This window comes from Diadema setosum, chromosome 9 (genome assembly GCF_964275005.1).
Source record: "Diadema setosum chromosome 9, eeDiaSeto1, whole genome shotgun sequence".
Taxonomy (NCBI): domain Eukaryota; kingdom Metazoa; phylum Echinodermata; class Echinoidea; order Diadematoida; family Diadematidae; genus Diadema; species Diadema setosum.
In genome coordinates, this window is record NC_092693.1 from 39,320,000 (window position 1) to 39,345,192 (window position 25,193).

At 38.7% G+C, this 25,193-nt stretch overlaps 1 protein-coding gene across 1 annotated transcript in view; it reads right to left on the minus strand.

The window, feature by feature from the left end:
* The window catches only part of LOC140233391 (glycine receptor subunit alphaZ1-like), a 51,520-nt gene extending 26,788 nt beyond the window's left edge, over positions 1 to 24,732 (minus strand). Inside the window, exons 1-3 of the mRNA XM_072313496.1 lie at positions 24,212 to 24,732; positions 8,142 to 8,341; positions 2,938 to 3,005 (exon numbers count right to left, since the gene is read on the minus strand). Of these exons, the coding sequence (XP_072169597.1) occupies positions 2,938 to 3,005; positions 8,142 to 8,341; positions 24,212 to 24,732 (789 nt within the window). The remainder of the gene's footprint in view (positions 1 to 2,937; positions 3,006 to 8,141; positions 8,342 to 24,211) is intronic.
* Positions 24,733 to 25,193: the final 461 nt, after the last annotated feature.

Sequence of the window (25,193 nt, forward strand, 5' to 3'; positions counted from 1 at the left end):
GGGCAAGCACTCTGACGCTCCAGTCCTGATTGTCAAAATTTTGAATGGTGGAATATGTGCTGATGGTGGGTAAAATGCATGCATATCAAGGGGCAAATTCTACGGTAATCGATAACGTCTGAAACAAGACTATCTGCTAAAGATGGACACCATGCAAATTCAAAACATTTCAAATATCAGCCAGATTAAATATCTATGGGCAAAAATAGAGGGCTTCGCTGGCTCATTGCATGTCGATGAATACTTGATATCTTGCTGCGAAATTCCATCAATACTTGATCAATCACTTCAACATTATAAGGAAAAAATGATCCATTCTTCCCACACTACCAAACATACGATACGTATCCCAATAAAATAATTTCATTCCAGTAGCTTAGAAAACATAGCATAGCATAGCATACTTCAACAGATTAGACCAGCAGTCCTTTACCATATCACATCCCTTGTTTACTATTATACGTGTCTTCACGCAGTAACTATATATACAGATATATATATATATATATATATATATATATACAATGTATATATATATATATATATATACTTATATATATATATATATATATATATATATATATATATATATATATACACACTCAGCAAAAAAAGAGAGTAAACACTTTTTTGAGTTCATAATTTTCATAGAAGATGTTGATGAAAATCAATGTATTATATACCATATTAAAGGTGATTTCATTAGCTATCAACCTAGTAGGTCAATATAAAGGGAAACCTTACGCATGAGTGAACACATTTGTTTCTGTCCTTTAAGGCACGAAAGTAAAAATTGGAAAAATTGACATATTGTCTTTCATTTGCAAATGACCCTTAAGATAACAATGACAACAAAAGACCAGTTAAACACAATGAGAGACATGAATGAAAATAGCAAAAATAAGTTTTCGTTCTCTTTATAACGTCAAACAATATCAAAGTTGGAAACTTAAGGGGGAAAATAAGAATTTTCTGTCAACTCAAACTTCAAATGACATAGGGAGTAATGGCATAAAGATGATTAAATTAATGAAATATCTCTATTTCATTCATTCAATTAGTAATTTAAGAATTCATGTGATAAATTCAAGAACCAAAATGTAATTTACAACTTTCCTAAATTGAGAAATCAATTCAAAATCCTACCATTTCTGTTGATATTGCTTCTTCTCTCATTTCATTTAAATTTGGATTTAACGGAATATTCCTCATTTTCGTTCATTAGTTTTAGCCTTACTGATCTTTTGGGCTTCAGAGATGTTGTAGAGATCATGGGTATATATATTTGCAACTGACTACATGTTTTTTTATTGTCTTAGATTTGTATTTTGCGCTTATTGTTACATAGAAGAGCATTTACGCGTGAATAACAACTTGTTCATTTTTGTAATTTTTACTTTTGTGCCTTGGAAGAGAAAAACAAAGGCGTTCACTCATCCGTAAAATTTCCCTTTTTATTGACTTACTCAGTTCATAGCCAATTAAATTACCTTTCATATGGTATATAATACATTAACATTCAGCCAAAAATGAGAAATATGAGAAATATAAACTTGAAAAAAAAAGTGTTTACTTTCTATTTTTGCTGAGTGTCCCCTATATGCATTATTACATAGATAATAAGTTTCGCAATCAGCAATTTCCTGCGCCACTTACTCGTTCGCTTAGTAGACGCTGTACTGTTCTGCTATGGCTAATCGTCTCTCTGGGCTTAGACCTTTGCTGTATCCTTGAACTTGGCCTTTTTTTTTCAATTGTCTCAACTCTTTCCACTATTTCTGTCTCTTCTTTTTCCAAATTTCTTTTTTTTTTCTCTCCCTTTCCTCATTTACGGCACACTTGAGGGTTTGAAGCTCTTTACCCATTTTAACCTCTTCCCTGTGAGTCACCCACATAGTACAAACACAGTCTTTTGAGTGGGTACCTCCATTTATTCAGAGAATGTATAAATATGTTTGGATAAATGATGCCTCATTTTGAAATGACTGCAAATATGAACATGATATTCCTTGCTACCTGTGTATCGTTCCTTAAAATGCATGTCAAATTTACGTATTTTTTGCATAATCTGTTGAAAGAAATGAAAATAAAGTTTGAATTGAATTGAATGGAAGTTACCTTCACATTGATAGTAGTTTTCATTGTGATTGTGTATGTGTGCGCGTGTGTGTGCGTGTGCGTGAGTGTTAAAATGATGGTGACATGAAATTAAATTCCAATAAAAATGTCATAAAAGGGTGTTTTAAGAGTAAGAAATTGGGGTCTTTAGTGTCGAAATTCTCATATATATTTAGTCAGAGGTGAATTAGAAACTACAAAGGTGAAGTTTAGAAAACTGTCGATTCTTTTTTGTCATTCCTTGTTGGTATGACTTTTTGTTAGCCAAAATCGCATACACGCAAAGTTAGATGTTCTATTTGCAATACTTGGTTCTCAAAAAATGTTTCATGCATCACTTTTATGTGTGCAGTGAACATTATACCATTAGATTCAACTCATTGAGCGTACTATTTCAGAATAAACTAACCACACAAATCGACTGTATATGTTTATAATAGGTTGTTAATATAGTAAACCAATATATCCTTTGTCTATGTGTTTATCCATAGAAAAGACATCATTCCCAGGTTTGAGAAAATATACGTAAGGTGATTTTAACATGGACTTTTCACAGCAAAATTTGCACCTTTAAAATGCTGTAAGACTTCTTTTCTTATGAAGTGGTATATACCTAAAGGTCAAGGCTTGATTTCCTTGCAATCAATTGACTATGGGTCACGTTGTTTACCTGAACTAGTACCTTCCTTCCTCACGCACAACTTGCATATTACGTTCGACTGTTATAGATATTTTTTTCGGTCACTTTTTTTTCCGTTGCGGTGACAGGTCACGTGACTGAAAACTGCTTCTGATGAATTAATGCTGGCATCGACTCACCATGGTGATTTCTGTCACGGAATCAACGCTGATGATGTCTATACTGCACGCCACATTTGTCGCCTGACCTACACACAAGGAGAAACAAAAAAACACGTTCTGGTTTGGTCCGGTGATGGACTTGAAAATAAAAATGAAAAAAAAAAACAAATCACTTGACCGATTCATTAGCCAGTGGTCATAGACAAACTTGTATTGCTTGTCTGCAGTTCATTTTTGAAGGTATTTATCTTTCTGGGTTAAAGGAGACCTCCGGATTATTTTCAGACTTTTACATTAAATTGAACAACTATACATTATTAGTTATACTGAGTACAGAGTTTCAGAATCTATGTTTTTGGATGAAGAATAAGAATTTTTCAAAATTTATAACAAATTGCAATGACATGGCAGCCTCACCATAAAAATGCTTGAGTTGGGGCTCAAGAAAGCAGAACAAAAGAAGAAGGCATGCATAGATTATACACAGGTGTACTTGTTGAGCAAGCGGTATTGTAATGGAATTACACTACTACATTTTTATGAAATAATGTGAGCCTCCTATGTCAAGATCATTATTCAGCGTAATTCTTTTAAGGTTTTTCAAAGTATTGGTTTCTCTGCTCAAGGACCACAATGAATTCAGCAAATTTACACATGGAGCTGTCGATTTATCTATCACATGATGTGAAATTATGAAAATCGTCTGGAATGCCCCTTTAAGTTTCCAAGGTAAGGATGGACTGCCAAACAAGGTGGAACAAATAAACAGGGTGCAAACAAAATGTGAACGCGAATCACGATTTACGAACATCAGAATATTGATTGAGTAATAAAAGACTGATTGAGTAATAAATGACTGATTAAGTGATTGGTTAGTACCAATTGATCAATACTTTACTTATTGACTAATGAGATTGACTTAGGTACGGAAAACATGTTACTAGTATCTGAAAATAAATCTAATTGTCTCTTTGAGCGCGCTCGCCAATACGAGTCCATTTTGCATGCGCTAGAATATCAACCGTGACCTTCAAAGGAAGTAGGACGCTCATTTACAGACGGAATCAAGATGGATTAATCCTGGAAATGTAGTGAAAGTGAAAAATTTTTACTTCAAAATCTGAACGATTAGTATTTTTGCATGCTAGTTAGTTTCGATTTTCAGTAAATTGCTCGCGCAAAACATTCCATCGATTGTCTTGAATCAATGATACGGAGTGTGTGTAATGATGCTTATCTCGATAAACCGCCAGCAAACGCGCAAAACGGTGATGCATTATGGGTGAAATTAAAAAAAAAGTCACCAGGGAGACGGCGATGTACCTCTGGTGCCAAGGAAAGAGCACGTTTCAGCCTGCGATTAAGGTAGGACTTACAGAGGATGATGTGTGCCAACACTTTGGGATATTTTGATTCGATCAATGTCGATCACGAACAATTACGGCTACATCGACCCACTCCGACTGCGGCGGACGAGTGAAGAGTGCGCATGTGCGCCAAAGAGCTCAAAGATTTTAATTTCTCGCGTCCCTGAATGTCAACAAAACATCGCTCGTATATTACGTGCCTGGTAATAGCTTGAAATATTTGGAAGGGCCTGTGAGGAGCCGCTGACTATTGCAGACAATGACTTAACGATCGGTAAACAGTAAACGTATCTCATTTCAAATTCCATGTAAAACGTGACATTTGAAATGTTTTTCAACAATTCAGTTCAAGACGGCGACTCGAATGAAAGTTTTGAAGAATCCTACGAGGATTAAAAGAGACTCCCTCTTAAAGTGGCAGTCAAAAATCTTAAAAAGGCCTGTTACAGGAGTCAGGAGGTATAACACAAAGGGAAGAGACATGGTTAAAATAACGCGGGTATTCTCATGTCTTAGTAGATAACCCGCCCTCGCTCTAACCTGGATCTGTCACTTAGGCTGTTGGCCAAATGGACACTTATCGCTAACCTTTTTTCTCACAGACAGATATTTTTGAAAAGTGTCCCTCTCACCCCCCCCCCTCCCCTTACCCCCCCCCCCCCCTTAAACAGTCTTCTGAAACCTGATTGTTTAATGGTATTTTTCGTAAATCGTGATTCTCGTGCACATTTTTCCCGCACCCTGTTTACCTGCCCCACCTGGTCTGGAAGTCCGTTCTCGTCTTAGCGTTTAATTCTTGAAAGATAAATGACTGCAACAACAACAACAACAACAACAAAGGAATACAGACAAGTCATCATTACAGCAAAGGAGAAAAAATACGTCCCTGGTTTTTCATATCATCTGTGAGACATTCCAATCACACTGAGGCGCAAACTCATCTGATGTCTGAGTGTCAAACTATATTTACCCACACTTCTAGCAATATTTACCTCGACACATGTCAGCTCTTGGCAAGTTTGTCTTCCACCTCCCTGGTACACGAGAGTACCGATGAGCGCGTGGGCAAACTTTTCCGTCACCTCAATGAATTAGGACTAATCAACCAAAAGTGCATTTCCCTAAGGCGGTGACACAGTATGATTGAAAAGCAACACGATGTCAAGTTCCCTGATCAATTCATTCAAACTGCTGAGAAACGTAAACTGAGAAATACCCTAGAACAAACAAAAGTTCAGCTGAGACTTTCTAGGGTTGCAAAGTTGCAGTGCCATTAAATTTGTGTATTCCCATCTATACAACGAGAATCAGAAAAGATTAGACTTTTTCACGATTCGTTTGTATGATTTGATGAACTCACTTCACTGAATCTTGGATGAAATTTGTAATTAATGAGAAGATTTGCAAAGTTACAAGTGAGGAACTTAGAACGAGCAATATCTACATGCTTTCTTTTCCACATAGAAGATTTCACATTATGTTATTAAGAACGGAAGAACTGCCACTTTAAGAAATCATCAAACATATTAGATTTCTCTTCCACTTTCTTATTTTCACCCTCGTGTCATTATGGTAGCTGTATGCGTTCTGAATAGCCAATGTTCTCGCTCAATCCCATTTGCGCTGGAGCCAGAGGTAATTCGATTTTCACGGGAAATTAACCACCAGCACTGGATAACAGGGTTAGAAAGGCAACACTCCGACTCATCAGGGTTTGGTTTTCCCCAAGATCCCGATGAAATTATCGGGCTTTATGATTCCATCGTTTCTGATACTTTGAATATCTTTTGAGAAGGCCGTGAGTATTATATCCACATTTATGCAATGATTGAAACCAGCATTATGTGAATATGTTGTTGATACAGCTGAAATACATGTTCTTATTTGTTTCATACCAGGGATCATCATTATAGAGTGCATTATTTTATGCATATACGAGATGGGTATATTATTTGTGTCATACGGTATGCAATATTGGAACAGCTGAAATAGAATGATGTTCTTATTCATTCTACCGTACTTTTATCTTCAAATGTCATGTGTTTAACTTTGTGCTATTATATAGAAGGAACTGCTTTAATTAAATAAGAAAATGAGGATTGTCAGCAATCAACAATGATATAATTTGGCCAAGTGAATTATGCACTAACTAGTGTTCGTCTAAACTAAAAGACCCTGTGATCATATAGCCTATAACCACTGCTGATTGTTCATACATTGTTTTAGAACGTCCTATCTAAATGCATCTCATATACTATATTCTTCAAATTCATGAAATTCTTCCGTCGAGATGTTTTCATTGCAACTGACTGACAGATTGCCCTACATCGACGTAAATAAGCACTGAATTGATCAGTGTTTTAGTAGTAGCCATGATAAAAATTCATGGGCGTACATACTGAGATGACGCCTGTCCGGTGATCAGGAGGTCGTAGGTTCGAATCCTGCTCGAGTATGTACGCCCATGAATTTTTATCATGGCTACTACTAAAACACTGATCAATTCAGTGCTTGTTTACGTCGATGTAGGGCAATTTGTCAATCAGTTGCAATGAAAACATTTCGACGGAAGAATTTCATGAATTTGAATAACAAAGCAGTACCCGCTGCATGCTATTAAGGATTAGAACCAACACTTGCTGTCGGGCGAAAGCTCGGTGGTCTAGTGGAGATGACGCCTGCCCGGTGATCAGGAGGTCGTAGGTTCGAATCCTGCTCGAGTATGTACGCCCATGAATTTTTATCATGGCTACTACTAAAACACTGATCAATTCAGTGCTTGTTTACGTCGATGTAGGGCAATTTGTCAATCAGTTGCAATGAAAACATCTCGACGGAAGAATTTCATGAATTTGAATAACAAAGCAGTACCCGCTGCATGCTATTAAGGATTAGAACCAACACTTGCTGTCGGGCGAAAGCTCGGTGGTCTAGTGGAGATGACGCCTGCCCGGTGATCAGGAGGTCGTAGGTTCGAATCCTGCTCGAGTATGTACGCCCATGAATTTTTATCATGGCTACTACTAAAACACTGATCAATTCAGTGCTTATTTACGTCGATGTAGGGCAATCTGTCAATCAGTTGCAATGAAACTATATTCTTATTTTATTAATTATCCGGTCTTTGGGGTTAAGTGAAAATATAACTCTTTTCCCAAAAAAAAAATAACTGCATCAAGACTTCTCGATAATTCTTTCCAACGTCTAACAACTTCCATCAATATAATATATGAAAATATTTGGAACAAAAGAAGCATGTGTCACACAATTATCATATCATGCAATGGTGAATTACAGTGTCGATAGGGAGATGATCTTACAATGAGTGCTCAAGATTTAAATCTCTTAGTTTCTCAATAGGCCCAATATTATTTTCATATCTAAAGATGATTATGTTCTGACTGTCATGTAAATATTGTGTTAACTGCTTCATGGCAGGTATTCCTATAAACAACCCCCCTTTTTTTCCACCCCAGAAATCCGCCTGAAGGACAGGTCCAAGGAGAACGGCTCTTTTTTCAAATACGAACACAACGCCTCGTTCTCTGAAGAATAGTATTCGTTTAAAATACCATGCAGTTTATAGTTATTGTTCTTTGTCCTCCTTGAGCCGCAGTTCTCATACCCATAAAAATGAATTGGACATAGTTGTCATGTAATGATAAGTGTTGCCCCTACATAAGATATTTTGATATAGTTAACTTATCAAGGAATGCAACCCAGCGGGGGTTTTTCTTGGTTTGTCTCGAGACACTATAGTACTGCTGTTGCATGATCATTACTTTGTATACGGCGGACATTTTTTTTTTTTTTGACCAGTATTAGTGACTTTTTTTAAAAGGAAAATTCTCTTACCACCATAGTTTGGTCGAACTCTCATGTCGTACTCGGCCAGCATATCGTGGAAAATCGCCGACGGCCCAGAAAGGGTGGGATCCAGAGGGGTATTGGATCTAGGATACATCAGCACATCCGAAGAGCTTGCGTCTGGCACGCTCTCCGCGTTCGAGTGGGAGCAACCTGCGTCTCTGGCGCTCGAGTTTCCATCCACGTGGCTGCAAACAGGAATGAAATATGCAGAAAAAGATAGAAGTAGCAAAGATAATCACGATTGATTTCTTCTTTATCTCATTTGGATGGCTATAGATATTGCCTGATGAAGTGTCGATAAGAACAGCCAAACTTGGGCAAACCCCCTGTTTGAATTTCCTGATCATTTAATGTTATAGACAGCGCCCGCATTGGAGCCCTTGACCATTGCGATGACTTTGCTACAGGACACGTGTCGGTATGAGACACATCGCCCATTCATGTGTCGATAGAACTCTCATCACACAAAATGTTAATCGAGTCCTCCTATACTGAAATCTCGCAGCCATCATAACTGTCTCGTCAAATCTCGTCATGTTGTAGGACAAGTCGCGATATCACGTGTTCCTAGCCTGGAGGGCGTGCCATAGATCATTCTCTTACAACCCCCTGGACACCAAGTCTAGCCGACATCACATGACTGCGAAAAGATGGAACAGATCCAGGCATGCTTCTAAGCTATAGGCGCCATATTTGAATCCATGATTACATCCCATTACAGTTTCTCTAGCAGCCTTTATTTTTGAAGTGTTTATTACCACTTACGCATAGCCTTCATTCGTGTACATCTCAATCCGATTTCAACATGATTTCAGCATAATGTGGTAAAATGTCTTATAGTGGTTTCTACTATAGAGCATGGCGATTACATGCATGGCGTTTGCATGAAATGTCCCGCAGATATTGGTGTTTACTTCACTTGTTGATGTCTTCTAGACCGAGTATTCTATTCATAGATCAGCGCCATTCATTGGGGCTATTCTTTGAGACGTCTAGTTTAATCTAGGCAAATATTAGGAATCACTTTTTGTATTTGCAGTAAAAGATTTTATACCAAAAGAAAGGTGATGGGAGGGGGATGGAAGACATTATTGTCGATGTGTAAACGTGGTAAAGGTGTACTTAGTGGCAAAAACAAAGATAAGGTCGGGAAGCAGAAAATTGCCAGTTTCTTCAACATCAAACCATATTGTAAGTTACTACTGCTCGATGCTGATCATCTGTGTGTGTGTGTGTGTGTGTGTGTGTGCGCGTGTGTGTGTGTGTGTGCGTGTGTGTGTGTGTGTGTGTGTGTGTGTGTGTGTGTGTGTGTGTGTGAACATGATTTTGACTGTAAGCTTATATTCGATTGCGATATGTTGTGTAGTAAAAACGTATGCAACAAACTAGTGTTCAAAGTCGCGATATACCCTGACGTGGAGAAAAGGGTATCGGTGATGGCAGGTGCATGGAATTCATGGAAAACAGAAAAGCATTTTACTTTGTCTCGAGGCGGTTTTGGACGAATTCCTCGATGCACCTAGCTTCTTGAAGACCGTGATATATAGCTAGCTGTCAGTGCTCCTGTGTCTTAAACACTCAAGAAATTGTCATTTTTCTTCTTCTAAATACAAAATGCGTAAACAAAGAAAGATGGGGACTAGCAATCGTTTTTTGTCTCGCCGATCTTTGTGTCTGATAAACAGGATGTCCGGATGATTCTGCGATATTTTCACCTCTCAAAAACTTATAACCAAGTTTTCTTTTTCTGAAGAAAAACAAATATTGCCTTTCCTAACATTCACCTTATCGTCATATTTACACATGATAATAAAGTAAAGCCCAGGCTTGATTAGACAGTTATTAGAACTGTACAATAGTTTGGAATGTCAGAGAACTCATACACAGCTAAAAGTCGGTAACGAACATTATACTAGATATTGAGGTAAGATAATTATTGTTGTTTATACCCAAAATAAGTTTCACGCACTTGTGAAGTGTTCTTTGTCTAGAGGTACTGCTCACTCTATTTTCCATGTCTGTACTGTTGTCATGATTAAAGATCTGTACAACAATCTTCTCTGCAATTATCTTTTTTTCTTGCTAGCGTTTATCCTTCTCTCGCTTCTGTCTGTCTGTTGTTGTTTTTTTTTCTATATTTCATACTTTCTCTCACACATTCGCTGTCACTCCTCCTGTTTTTCTCACGTTCTGTTTCCTTGAGTGTGGCTAGACAATTCAGTCACTCCCTGCATGTTGAATAATGTTGTCGCGTCTAGAAACCCGCGGCCAGAATTTCGACAGGACGGGCCAGACGGCTTAAATCATGCTCGTTGGGGGCTTCCTTTACACTCGTAGCGCCCGAGTTCTGTTGTAAGGTGTTTAAGTCACGTGACAATGTTGATGATGCCGTGAATAGGATGGGATCATACACTGAAAGCAAGTTTTCTCTCGTCGTTCATCACATGCGGGATGGATGACATTTGCATTGAATGGGAAGATTGTATGACATTCATGATATAGCGTGCTTGGTGATACTGATCCTTCGGCCGCATTTATCCCTAGGCTTCATAGAAGGTTATACTTCATAGACTTGAAAACATAGAGCACCAGATGAATCTAGAGAGGAAGAGTAATAGATGAAGGGAAATGTAGGGAGAGATGGGGAAGGGATGTCAGGGAAGTAGGGATGATTTAATCTTCCTTAAACTTGGTTGTTTATGAGGAATTGATAAACTGATGACCTCTTTCGCATCATCACATAACCTGTCAAAATCATGTAAACAATACTACAATAGAAGACACTAGGCGAGTGTCGTAATGAAAACATTATCAACGATCCATATTTCATATTTGGCGTCTGTTGGTATTCTCTATTACTGACTCGATCGCTGCTTGATGTAAGTGAGCTCAGATGATAAGCGCTCTATCAATCCCGACGCGTAAATTGGAAAACCGGCGCCGCTGTTCTTCACTGCTCTATTGTACGTGGAGGGAATGACGACGATTGCAATTGGCGCGTTTAGCGGTGGGTTAGAATGCGCGGATCGATAGTGTGGGCCGAAAAATGTCAGGACGAGTCTAACGAAGCGACCTCTTCACCTCGTCAGATTCATATTCCGTCTGCAGAATTCGATTGATGACACGATGTGGGCGTCGGTATGAACATGTCGAAGTTTGATTGATAGATTTGATTACTATTAAGGTGTGGGGTTAATGTGTGAAGACGAGAGAGGGTAACAAACATTCATGAGTTCGACGCCGACAAGCTATGACAATAATGATGATGCTTCTACGAGCGCGCAGCTGCTTTTTTTTTTCAGGTTCAACTGCAGCATTAACAACGACGGTAAAAATACAACAACAAACAAACAAGAAGAAAAAGAACTACGTGCTGATACTGCTTCCACTCACTTCTACAACTTTTACTATGAATATGAGCTACTACTACACCTGCCCTTGTAATGACCATTACCAATCACTGCTGCTTTTGATTATGAATATTATTGGTAAACGTTAAGGCATGATGATGCTAAGCTAATGACAGCATAATATTCGTAACAGAACCAAAGAAAAAAAAAGTCTTCCAAATAGTTCGTAGTTTCTCGTTCAGAATAACGGACAACGTGATCGCAAAAGATGAAAGTCTCCACAGATTCAATAAAGATAAAAAGCCATACCAGAGAGGTTAAAATGATTTGGAGCAGGAGCAGATATCTTACCGTACAGGTTTGATCTGAGTGTCTCTTTCCTTGGTAAACTTTAAAGCCTGTCAAAACACTTCACATTCTTACCTCCAAATTCTCTTGCTAAATTACCAGTTTTAATAAGTGTGATACGTGTCTTACTTCACATGGCATTGCATATCAAGACTATTGTCCCGGAATAGAGAATGTATTATGATAACTAAATCACTTCCGCGAGTAGGTGGTGATTTGGCTCAGTCAGTAGCGCGTCTGCCTCTAGTTCCAAAGGACCCGGGTTCGATTCCCGAGTCTGACTGAGCAATGTTGTGTGTAAGCATTCCGTCCTCCAATAAGAGGCAAAACACACTTTGCATCGAATAGAATATTAAGTGGACGTCCTGTGTAAAAGGGGGTCACAACTCATGCACGTAAAAGATCCCACTTCATTCATTCATCGCAAAGAGCAGGGTGCTAACCCGGTGAAGTGGTCCCCTACCCACCCCCACAAGAAAACGGGCGAATGATGCCGACTCTCGTGGTTTGCTCCAAGTGACTACTAATAGCCAGCATACGGTATCATCCAGGCTCATAGTACCACTATGCTTGAATGAATGACTTTCACACGTCATGACTACAGAACTTAGCCTTTTTGGTACACTCCTTCTTTAAGAGTGCATTGGCTAAACAAACGTTGTTAACCGGTTTTGGCACATCCCTTCGAAAAAAAAAGAACCAACAACAACAACAACAACTTTGGGTTTTCAGATCTTTTGTCAGCCAAAAGTAAGATAGAAATGAAACGATGAATATGCACAGATTCCAATCGTACTGCAGTTTGACTGCACTAGCACTAACTGTTGCCTGATGATTATCGCTTGTGAAAATCTTCATACATAAATGGTGCAATGTTGTACCTCTTCACTCCCCTTACAGCGCAGTGCTGATTAGACTATTTAAGCGATACAATCGCGAAGTTTATTCGTTTAGTGTTGTTATCGAAGATCCTGTTAAAAAAAAAAAATCACAAATTAAAATGCGAGCAAGACGGACGTAAGAAAACGAAATGAGAAGATAGCATCTACCCTGTCTACTCAGTCGTATTAAAGGGTTACATTGCCAGCACCATCCCAAGGTAAAGCTTATTTGAACAGCCAACTTTGTGTGTGTGGGTGTGTGTGTGTGTGTGTGTGTGTGTATGTGGTGTCATCTGGTCATCATCAGAGATATTTGGCAGAGATGAACTGCGCCCTCATTGCTCATAATGTGGGAATCTTCCAAGCTGCTGTCGATCACATTAAACTGCTGAACAAATTTACTTTCAACTCCTCCAAGAGTAACGGCAAGATGTGTCCGTGAGATTAAGTCTTTGCACATTTCAGTCCAAAGTCAGCAAATTGGTCTTCCTTTTTCTCCTTTAAATAGTTATTTCTCTCTAGCTCATTTTCGTTTCCAAGTATTCGGCAAGTCTTGAAATTACTGACAGATTGAACAGCAGGCAAAACATCTTACAAGAAAAGAAAGACGTTTTCCTTAATCACGCGATAATCGTTGGTGCTTATGTAAATAAAGCTGTGAAAACTTTGTCTGAAAGCACGCAAGATGGGGAAGTGTTTCCCTTTATATTTTTCCTTATGATTCTTAAGCTGTATTATAGATTCATATATTTGTTCATGTTTATTTCATTTTGAAACAACACTTGATTTGGCTGTCATGCCTTTTATCTACTTCACATTAACTAGATCACTTCAAGTTTGAAGTTTATCTCCAACAAAATGTAATTAAAGGGGCCCTGAAATCCAAATGCATGTTGATTAGTGTTGATTTATGATACCCTCAACATCACTTTTGTGGTAAAACAAATATCTAGAAACATTCCATATATTTTTAACAATTTCTTCTTCTATTTTTCTTCAGATTACTTGAGAACGCCCACAAAAAAAAATCCTTCCAAACCAATCAATATTAACATTCTTGAGATGACGTCATCTGTCAATCATTGCTACAGTGCTGAAATGTTTAAAAAAAGACATTAGAATGCACCTTCCTCTCGACTCAGCACAACTTGCATGTTTCTGTCATATTAATGTGACTAACAAAAGACATGGCGAGGGAAAATGCAAGTTATGATGAGTCGGGGGGAAGGTGCATTCCATTGTCTTTTGTTAAACATTTTCAGTACCTTAGCAATGATTGACAGATGAGGTCATCTCAAGAATATTAATATTGATTGGTTTGGAAGGATTTTTGTGGGTGTTCCCAAGTAATTTGAAGAAAAATAGAAGAAAAAAAATCGTTAAAAATATATGGAATGTTTCTAGATATTCGTTTCACCCCAAAAGTGATGTTGAGGGTATCATAAATTACACAAATCAATGTGCATTAGGATTTCAGGGCCCCTTTAACGAAACGTTTGAATACACACTTCTTGGTACATTCAAGGAACACCTACAACAACATGCACATCCACATAAACACGCACGGATAAAGACAGGAATATATATACTGTTGCATCTATTTTATTTCTCTTCGGTTTATATGAGTGATACATAATTATATTAACTTCCACGCACTTTTTATCTCTCTCTCTCTATATATATATCTCTATGATTTTTTTCTTTGTCTGATTGATTTACTATATCAAAAAGCTTCTTCTCAAAATATGCGTCATGGCCGGATCTAGGCAAATCAATCCAAAGCAAATCGTCTATGTTTACTTTATTTTGAGAATCAAGCGACTATTCTGAAGTGAAAGAATTTAATACAGTAAGACGCACACGCCATGCTAGGGACAGGCAACGACTGTAGAGAGGAATGAATTGTACGATTTATATGCTTTTTACTCCACCGACTGAAGAACTGAAAATCCACAGATAGAGATATATTTTATTCATGTGTTGTTTGATTTGTTTGTTTGTTTGCGACTTTATCTATGGCATCACGATTAAGAGGTTCAGAGAGCATTGCGATGCAAGACAGAAAATCTTCCTGTTTTCGTATGATCTGCAGAACCTGTTTGATGTGGGCGTGGTTTAATGAAGAGAGAGAAACGACGAGAATGTATCCTATGGCGACAGCGAGAGTGAGCTTTCCGTCTCTTGGGACGTAAACTAAATAAATTCCTTTCCACCATGTCCTCATCTCATCCTCCTCCTCCTCTGTCATCAATAAAACGTCTGCCTTCTCTCTTACTTCCTGTATATCTATCTATTTATCTCAATGTCTCTCAATATCCATCTTTTGGGGGCACTGTAGCATAATGTATAAGACTCTTGGCTGTCAATCGGAGGACCCCAGTTCGAATCCAGTCCAGTGCTTACGTCCTTGCACAAGATGTTTTTACCTAACACGTCCCTCACGATCCAGGTGTATAAATGGGGTACCTGGCAACGCTAGGGTTATGATAATAATAATAATAATAATAATAATAATAATAATAATAATAATAATAATAATAATAATAATAATAATAATAATAATAATAATAATAATAATAATATAATAATGGCAGGGCCTTCTGGTAGAGCAGTGGCAACACTGAAGAGGCTACCCTGGGTAGAGAAGATCGTATTATTATTTCATCATATCAGTTTTCCTGCTGTAATAAAAAATTCATCTCGTTTTTCGTCCTCCAATCTCTTACTGTCTTCGTCATTTTCTCGTTATGTATTGCTTTCGTTAATTTCTACTGTGAGCGTATTTGTTAATAATATTTCAATCTATTTGTCAGTTTTTTACACTTACAGAAAATCAACTCTGTGCACTGCATGTGTCTGACGCTTGCAAAAAAAAAAAAATCGAAAAAAGAAAGAAAGAAAGCAAAAGCGGTTGAATGCCGGCCGACTTTCATTGAATGAATATTTAACAATACAATTTTACATCAATCCAGACCAGTGCAGCGCAACACCCGATACTAATGAAGTCTCGTTATGGGACCCTTTTTTTTTTTTTGGCCTTTTTCTTGCTATTCGTGTTTTCCATGAGTGAATAAAGCTTATGGCAAAAGGCTGCATTGCCACAGATCTTGACTTCGCATATCAATTCGTACGACACCCACTACCGCCGGGAATATTATCGACCCTTTTCTTAATCTTTGAACTAGTTTACGTAATTGTCAGCATAATCAATATCTCTCTCTTCTTTTTTTTTTTTCATTCCAGCGGTAGCCCGTGAAATATTAACTGGCCCTGGGGACACATTTTTTTTTTCGTCTGTCAAGCTGTTGATACACGAGCGTGAATCATACCAATCGGAGATCAAGGCAATATCACGGTTTGGGTGGAGCCGTATTTTGCGATGTTCCCGTGAGATAATACATGTCAAAAATCAATTATCGTACAAATGACATCGTCTTGTAGAAGACCTAAAGAAGCGAAGATAATACAGTAATATGATATTCCTTTGCTCTCTCTCTCTCTCTCTCTCTCTCTCTCTCTCTCTCCTGCATGAATGGTGGCGGGGGGGGGGGGGGGGCTTGAAAATGTCATCGACGGCTGTCAACTCTATACCCACCGTCTCCTCCGAGGTATATAGGATCGCAATCACAATCGCTAGAAGTGTGGCGCGTCCCATAGTGTACACGAGACCCCTTATTACCAATTACGATCGCTGAGAGATCGGTGAGCGATGCGATTATTTACGAAAGTCAACCATCTCACCGAGATCTCTATGCTGCCTAAGTGTCTTAGTGAGAATGCGATTTCCCTTGCATCGACGTATCACGCAATAGCCTTCGCGTGGAAGTGTCAATGAAGTCCCCGAGCAAAATTAAAGTTTACTCACTTTGCTGAAACCGAAGTGCCCACTCGTCAAATAAATTGGCGACGCTGCCACTGAAATGTTCTCACTGCCAAACTGGATTGGTAAGTAAATATGAAGATGCAATGCATGCAAAATGCTCATCTCTGATTTCCGGGGGAATTCGATGACATCATCCTGCCTCGTTCAGGCAGGAATTCAGTGTCAAACATTGACTGAAAGATGTCGAAAGGAAGCCTTTTTCACATGATATACTGAGGTAAAGTGTATTAAGAGGAGACATTAGTTGAGATTACAATTGTGAAAAAGGTTTCAAGAAGAGTAATACGGAATTAGGCCATTCAATGTTCTATTAGATATACAGAAAATAAACTTAAAACTTTACTATGACGGTGATTATCAAGACAACTGCGCACGGTAGAGAAACACAGTACTGTGAAGGAAGCACTCTAACACCCTCCAATCGGGCTAAGACGTATTGACCGGAATTTACAGAGGTGGATTAAGCCTGGTACGTGGATTATGCACATTTCGACTGATGAACGTGACGCCCCGCATTTTACGCCACTTGAACGGACTTCCCATAAAGAATGCACGCCGGCACGCGCATTATGAAAGATTCGCATAGTCGCACTCGCATTAGGCCCTGGACATGGACAGCAATCTAAACTATATATGGACTTGATTTAAACTGCGTTGTGACTGCCGGCCAATGTATACCCAGAGCATTAATGAATGAAGACATGACTGACATGACATGTGTGTCAAAGCCAGTGTGATCTGACTGATGATAAGCAGAACGAGCTGGAAAAAGAGGGCGTGCTGATGGCAAGATATATCATTTGAGTAGCCGTCACGTTAGTAGCCGGCTGACTCAGTAGCTGTTACATAGTTATTGCTTATCATTGTGTAACGTTTTATGCATATTGCAGCACATTGTTTAACGCTTTTCGCATATTGCGTTATTTGTATGTGACGTTAATGTCATGATTTGTATGTGATTTGTATATCATTCCAACATAACGGCACTTGGTTAGATTCTTTGTGATATGTTAATTTTGTGAAATACAGAAATAGAATCAAAGCTAGCCAAATAAGAATTGAAGGATGAGATAGCGTTGTTGTTTTATTTTTATAACAATATGAACAACTTCAAATCAACCTGGGCCCCGTTTTATCAAAGGATATACTGTAATCGATTTTAAACTTCCTTACAACACAGGCTGCCATAGACTTATGACAGAAATCAACTATAATCAATTATGACTCTTCATAAAACAGGGCCCTGGTTTGTTTCCATGAAAAAAAAAAAGAAAAAGAAGAATCTGATCATTTCAATCCGCACAGAAAAAGATAATATAAAATAATGTAATGCAGACAAGGGACTGAATATGACTCATCTTTCTCTTCCGTCTTTCTCTTCTCCCCACGCATCTACTTTTATGTCTCTTGATATTTTCTTCAAATCTTCCACATGTTTATCCTTCACCCCGTTACCCCCATGGCCATCTCGTTCTCTTTTCTTTAACCCTTTCTGCACCAATGAATCAAATGCGCATAAATTTCACACACATCCCTATGGACAAGATGCAAACGTGGCACGCTATAAGTTTATCACTTCCATGGAGTTTTTTTTTTTTTTCACTATTCCACAGAATAATATTCCTCCCTCTCGCCCGTCTGCCCAAAGATAAACGAGAGTTTGACGAGAGTTTTCAGATGGGAGGAGACCATCAGGGGGCATCATGCCACTAGTTCACCTCCGGCCACGCTCGCGAACAAATCCAGCTGGAACCACCAACCTCTCTCTCCCTTCCCCATCCACTTGTCTCTCACTATATGTATATGTATATATATATATATATATATATATATATATATATATATATATACATATATAGTTGTGAGACAGTATAGTATTCATTCCACTATACTGTCTTACGCCTAATGTCTCCACCACCTTTATAGGAGTTTAAACGTTTGTACATTTCTTGCTGTCTCATATATATAAGTATATATATTATTATTATTATTATTATTATTATTATTATTATTATTATTATATATATATATATATATATGGATGTGTGTGTGTGTAGATTGATAGACAGATACAGAGAGGGAGAAAGAGAGAGAGAGAGAGAGCAGCCGTTTAAGCCTATCTATATACACTTTACCTCTCATCTTCTCATGTTAAATAATATAGGGCATATATTATTTTTATATATATTTATGTGCAACAATGTTTTATTAGATTAGTTTTATAGGAATAACATATCTAACACCCACCAGTTTGCCCTCTCCTGATCAGCATAAGAGGGAGAACGAAATTTGACAACTTACATGTATGTTTATTTGCATTCATAGACCTTTACAATATCATCAGCTCCTTGCCTAATAGCGAGCTTTGTTTGCACCAATTTAAGACACTTGTATTTAACACCAAAATTATATGATTCGTACTCGTCTAACTTTTCATTTTGTTTCAGTTCCACAATCATCCGCAACAATAATTTACCTGATGAGTTTGTTCAAAAACTTAAGACAACAAATCAAATCATATCAACTTAAACTCAAGCGCCACAGCTCTATATAGTTGATCAGTGACATATCAATTTTATTAGTAAACTCTTCATAGTATCTATTTTAAACCAGCTTAAGGCAACTGTCTCTTCACAAGAAGTGTTTCATTTATCATGCATACATTCGATCTCGGAAGTTTTCAAACCTTATTTGAAACAACGCAAAACACAAATCACATATCGAGATACCGATATGATGCAGCATTGAAAATTTGACGGAAAACCTGGCAATTATGGATGTGTTCCGTGTTAGTAATTGATATACCGATATCAGGTTTTATCCGCATGTTATTATTCTTTCCGAAGGATACCTGTGCTAACGCCACTTACAAATCGTCCACGGGTTTTAAAGGGATCGTACAATTTTAGTTGAGGCCTAACTTTAGGTTTCTAACAATTGTTTGTGAGATAATGAGAAACCCCTTATGAAATATGAAAGAGTATGTAATTCCATGGGGGAATCAACGTTTATTTAATAAAAATTGGTTTTGAAATGGGTGAGATATCCAAAACAGAGCAAACCTAATAAAAGTTGGGACCCATCTTGGGTTTGAAATGGGCGAGTTATCCAAAACAGAGCAAACCTAATAAAAGGTGGGACCCATCTTGGTTTTGAAATGGGTGAGATATCCAAAACAGAACAAACCTAAAAAAAGTTGGGACCCATCTTGGTTTTGAAATGGGTGAGATATCCAAAACAGAGCAAACCTAATAAAAGGTGGGACCCATCTTTTATTAGGATCGCTTTGTTTCACATTGTTTTTGGATGTCTCAGCCATCCCAAACCAATTTTCATCTAATAAACTGTGAATTCCTCTTAGAATGGTATGCTCTGTATTATTCCATAAGTGGTTTCTTGGTATCTCGCAAAAAGTTAAAAGCCCAGTTCTCATCTCCACCAATACTGTATCATCCCTTTGAATCTGATTTGGATGTCGCACAAAGGCTCTCAGGTTTCTTTTCATTCTCTCTTTTTTGCAGAGATTGAAAAAAAAAAAACTGGTCAGACAATCTTTGTTAGGAGATATCCAATCGACGTTGCCCGAGGGTGCCCTAAAGGCCATTTTTTCCCAAAAATATCTTTCCAAAATTCTGTCAGTGTTGAAAGGAAAACAGCATGTCAATTGCTGAGCCATTGTTTGTCTAACTCTAGGGAACAGTGTCCCAAGCCTGGAATACTATTATTTTGTTTCTCCTGCAAGTTTTGACGATATACATTTAACCAAAATTATGTTTTATCAAAAAAGTGAGAAAAATTATGATTAAAAAAACACTTCACAGATACCACCTCGTATGCAGGTATGAGTATTTCTGTTGTGTATGGCTGCTTCTTTCTTCCAATTGTTTGCACCTATTACAAGAGACAAGCTGAACTGATAACCGAAAGTGCCTGAATTTGTACAAATTATTCCGTTCAACTATAAATGATAAAACTATGGTAAAGTCTTTGAGACACCTGACCTTCAAGGGAATATTACTAGAGAGCAATATATCGCAAATGTCTTGTTCGACATCTCTTGAAAATTTCTCATTTTTCTCTCCTTTTTCTAGCGTGGGAACGAATACCAAGGAATCTAGACGCAGTTGGAACATACCAGACTAAACAAGAAAATATTGAAAAGTGAGAATTACCAGAAAACAAATATAAGTCATTGCCTCTGACATTCTTTAAGATATCTTCGACATTATCTATCAGATTAAAATTTTCTAGTGCTGCAAAACCTGGTGACACTACCAGCCAGAGTCTCAAGACATGTGTAGAAACCCATGCTACCACATCAGATTGCATCCTCAATAAAAGGGTCAACACAGTACAAGCGTCAAAGCCATCGATACCAATGATTAGGACACAATATGAAGATGAAAAGAAGATTATTTGACATCTTAAAGGGATGGTATCGCATTGGTTGAGATGAGGATTCAGCTTTTAACTTTTTGAGAGACACTCTATAGAAACCACTTATGAAATAGTACAGAGCATATCATTCTAAGAGGAAGTCAGCGTTTATTTGATGAAAATCGGTCATGGAGTGGCTGAGACATCCAAAAACAAGGCAAAACAAATCAATCGTAATAATAGATGGGTCCCACCTTTTATTAGGACCACTCTATTTCGGATATCTCGGCCATTTCAAAACCAATTTTCATTGAATGAACGTTGAATTCCATTTAGAATTACATGCTTATTTACATTTCATAAGAGGTTTCTCATTATCTCACTAAGAAATGTTACAAACCTGAAGTTAGTTCTCAACCAGAACCATTGAATAACTCAACTTTTTAATAACTAAAAACCAAAAGTACATTTTGGTCACGAATGAAGAAAATACGTTCTAAGTCAGTATGTCCCTCAGTATGATGTAGAATTCTTATTATTTTAGAGGATCGCAATACAGTGGTCTAAATCGACGAATCTCTACCTGTAGAATCCACGTTACCACTTACCTTACCTGTTGAGAGGTTCGGGGTATGTATGCGAGAATTTCAATGGGCTAGGTTTGAGTGGAGTGCTCAAAGAGAACACATGGGTAGGCGTTCACCTTACCACTAGGAGATGATGGCGTCGATTGAATTAGGGGCATCAGGTGCTGCCGTGGCAAGATTTTTGGCAGACGGATTACCGACAGCGAGACGAAAGGCGGGCTCGTCGGTCACGCAGTGCGACGATTGGTGAGAGGTTTTATGCCAAGGGCACTCCACGGATAACAGCCAACCTAAGGCACTCTTGATCTCTACCGGATCTGACGTATAGATCGAATGATTCCCGCCTCCTCTTCGTTACCTGGCAACGTGCCAAAGTCGCAGACTTAATGAGAAGGAAGGTGGTGCTTTCACTTATGCACGTGAAGGAGGTCGTCAAGTGTCATTTGAAACATTTCCGGTAAATCTATTATTCACTCTCTCACATTATACACCTATGTAATTATAAATGATACCAATTATTTCAAAATGTGATAGACAGTGCACTGACTTATTGTCTTTTTTTATTCACATTATTGTTGATTAGAGTAAGAGGGAAAATGTAAACGAAATCAGAATAACTATAGAACAAAGTATTGATATTTACGATAAACAAAATTACTTAAATTGATTAAAATACAGGTTTATTTTGGTGATGTCTACCTTGCATGAGCTAGGCATATTCTGTTTGCAATTGTTTTCACTTCGAAAAATAATCTGAGCAATAACGGCTCAAATGCTACCAGTGGCTCAGGCATTTGGTTGATATAAAGGTGTTAAAATTGTTTTAAAGAGCAACAATATGTAAATGGATGGATATCAATGAGTGATTATGCGTGTTAACTCACTTATATTTGTCAGATTAAGTCATTTGACTATAGTAGTCTCCGCGACTCGTGCAACTCGAAAGACCAAGAAATGGCTCGCGCTCTCACCGTCCGAGCCATCTCCAAGCAAGGAGCCGATTCTGGGTTTTTTTTTTTCCTACCAAAAGTCACGGGGACGTCTCCACAACGTCTCCGAGACGTCTTCTCAGTCGCGTAGACGTCTCCATATCGTGAGGTAGGTCGCCACGGGTTTGCGCAATGTCACGGATTAAATCCGCGATTTGGCCGCAACAAAGGAGAAAGCTGAAAAGTCTCTCAAAAAAAAATTGAACATGCTCGCTTTTCTCGCGATTCCCCATAGATAAGGCTATAGTCTCCACAATGTCGCGGAGGCGTCACTGAGACGTCTCCGCCACCAGTGAGACTCGAGTCTCCACCAGGCCGCCGCCTAGCATTTTGTCAAGGACCTCTCGCTGTAACGGGCGAGCAGCGAAGCGAGCCCAACCCCACTCGGCGGGACTCTCTTCACCATACAGCGAGAGGGCCTTGACAAAAGGCTAGCCGCCAAGTAGTCTCCAAGCCAATGAGATACCCACTTAGAGGGAAGGAAAATGGGAGAGAGTAAGTCAAATGTGAAGGAAGAGGGAAACGGAAAGTTGAAGAAAAGGAGGTAAAAACCTTCGAGTTCGTAGAGGCTGTATTTGCTATTTCTAATATCATTATTTTACAACTAATTAGAGGATGGCAAACCGGAATGGTGCGTTTGCATGAGTAGAGGCGTTCTAATCACAAGCAAACAAAAAACAAAACTAACAAACAAACAAACAAAAAACCACCTGAGTGCAGTTTTGACTGTATCTGTTTTCTCCGTTAGTATGGCAGTGCCGTTGTGCTGGTAAAGTTAACACGTCTTAAGTATTCAAGTTTCAGATACGTTTCTCTATTTGTGATATTCAATCCTGACTGCTGTAGAAATTTACATCAAATCCGTTTTGTCGGTAAAAATGGAATCCACACTACTTCGAGATGACGGTTTATACATGTTGGTTATCGCTTTACGAAAGCCAGGGTTTTTAATTGCGTATATGAATGGATTCGCGCAGGAATTGCAGAATGCCAAGACAACGAAGGCTTGATCCAGAGGCGAGTACATATAGGTTCCCGGGAGGAGACCAAATACGTGAGCTAGATAACTTGTGAGAGGTGGCCCCCAACATATCATATACACAGCAAAGACAAGGAAGAACATCTGGAGCATGCGTCTTCTAGCCACTATATGTATTGTAGACCTGTTGTTTGATTTCTCCTTGCGAGTGTTTTCTTGGAGGTTGAGGTTAGACTGACGATTAAGCGCGCTGACTGTCAGTATTTGGCTCGTCGTCATGGTGACAATCGGGATTACGACGTGAAACATGTACAACATGAGGGCTGAAGCGCGTTGCACACTGACAGACGAATAAACCTGTACACATTCACCTTCTTCTACTGTCGGTAAGATAATCAGGTCCAAGCACATCGCACCTGCACAAAACCAGATTAGTATAATGGAGTGCATAACCCTCTTGCGCGTTACAACCATCTTAAACCTGAGTGGAAGCGCAATGGCAAGATACAACTCGAGTGGTATCAAAGTCAGAGTGAATATTGAAGCATCTATGGAAAGCCACATGAATAACGACGTATATACCACTTTACAATACAGATTTCCGAGCCAAGAGGGAGGAACTCTAGCTGCTTGAATCGGGAGAGGAATCATGAAGACAGACGTCAAAAAGTCGGCGACGGCCAACGCTCCGACCAAGGTGTCGGTTGAGCGGCGTTTGTGTCTTCTTTGGAAGACGACGCGGATGACGAGACCGTTGCCAGTGATTCCCAGCAGAGCAGCCGTTATCTGAGCAATCGTGATCCACGTCCAGGTCAGTGACTGCCACACCCATGATGACTCCACTCCTTCCACGTCCTTAGATGCATCAAGATTAACCCCATCTGAGGGATCTGTCAAGACGTCATTACTTTCGTAGATTTGAGTTATAAGTTCCTCCATTAAAGTTGTGAGATACTCGTCTCCCCCAGTCTGTAGTAGATGAAAATGATTTGGATGAAGAAACCCGGTCGAAACGGTAGATATCTGGACCGGACGACCCATTGACGTGATACCAGTAGACGACGAATTTGAAAGCGACGCACTTTCCACCATGCGGAGTGTTTCGGTTTCTTCACCGGTGACTTGGGAGTGCCTCCTTAGCAGCGTAAACGCAATGAGAACACGGACAACTCTCCCAGCCATTCTATGCAAGCACGCAAATGTGGTTGCAGCTAATAATACAGAAACAAAAAGTAAGAAGAGCTCACCTTTGTATCTCACCTAAAGAAGTCATAATATACATATCATGTCATCATTTAGAAATGACATTTTGACACAACTAGACAAGTACATAACATATCCAGCACCATATCTCAACAGCAAGGAAAAACACCAAAGAAACACCCTTTCGTAGTTTTTGGTAATGAAATAAACGTCCGAATGGGTTAATACATGATGTATTTTAGTCATTGTGTCGTAAGCAGTAGAATTCATGAAAACTTACATGCAAAGGTCTCCTTACCCTGTACTGATTAAATGATATGACGTATTCAAGCAGCTTGCATTCATACTATTTCAGCATGTAGCGTAGAAATAGTTCACGAACATGATGGAAATGTGATTTAGAAATTTGAATTTAAAGATGTTGCGAGTATTCATCCCAG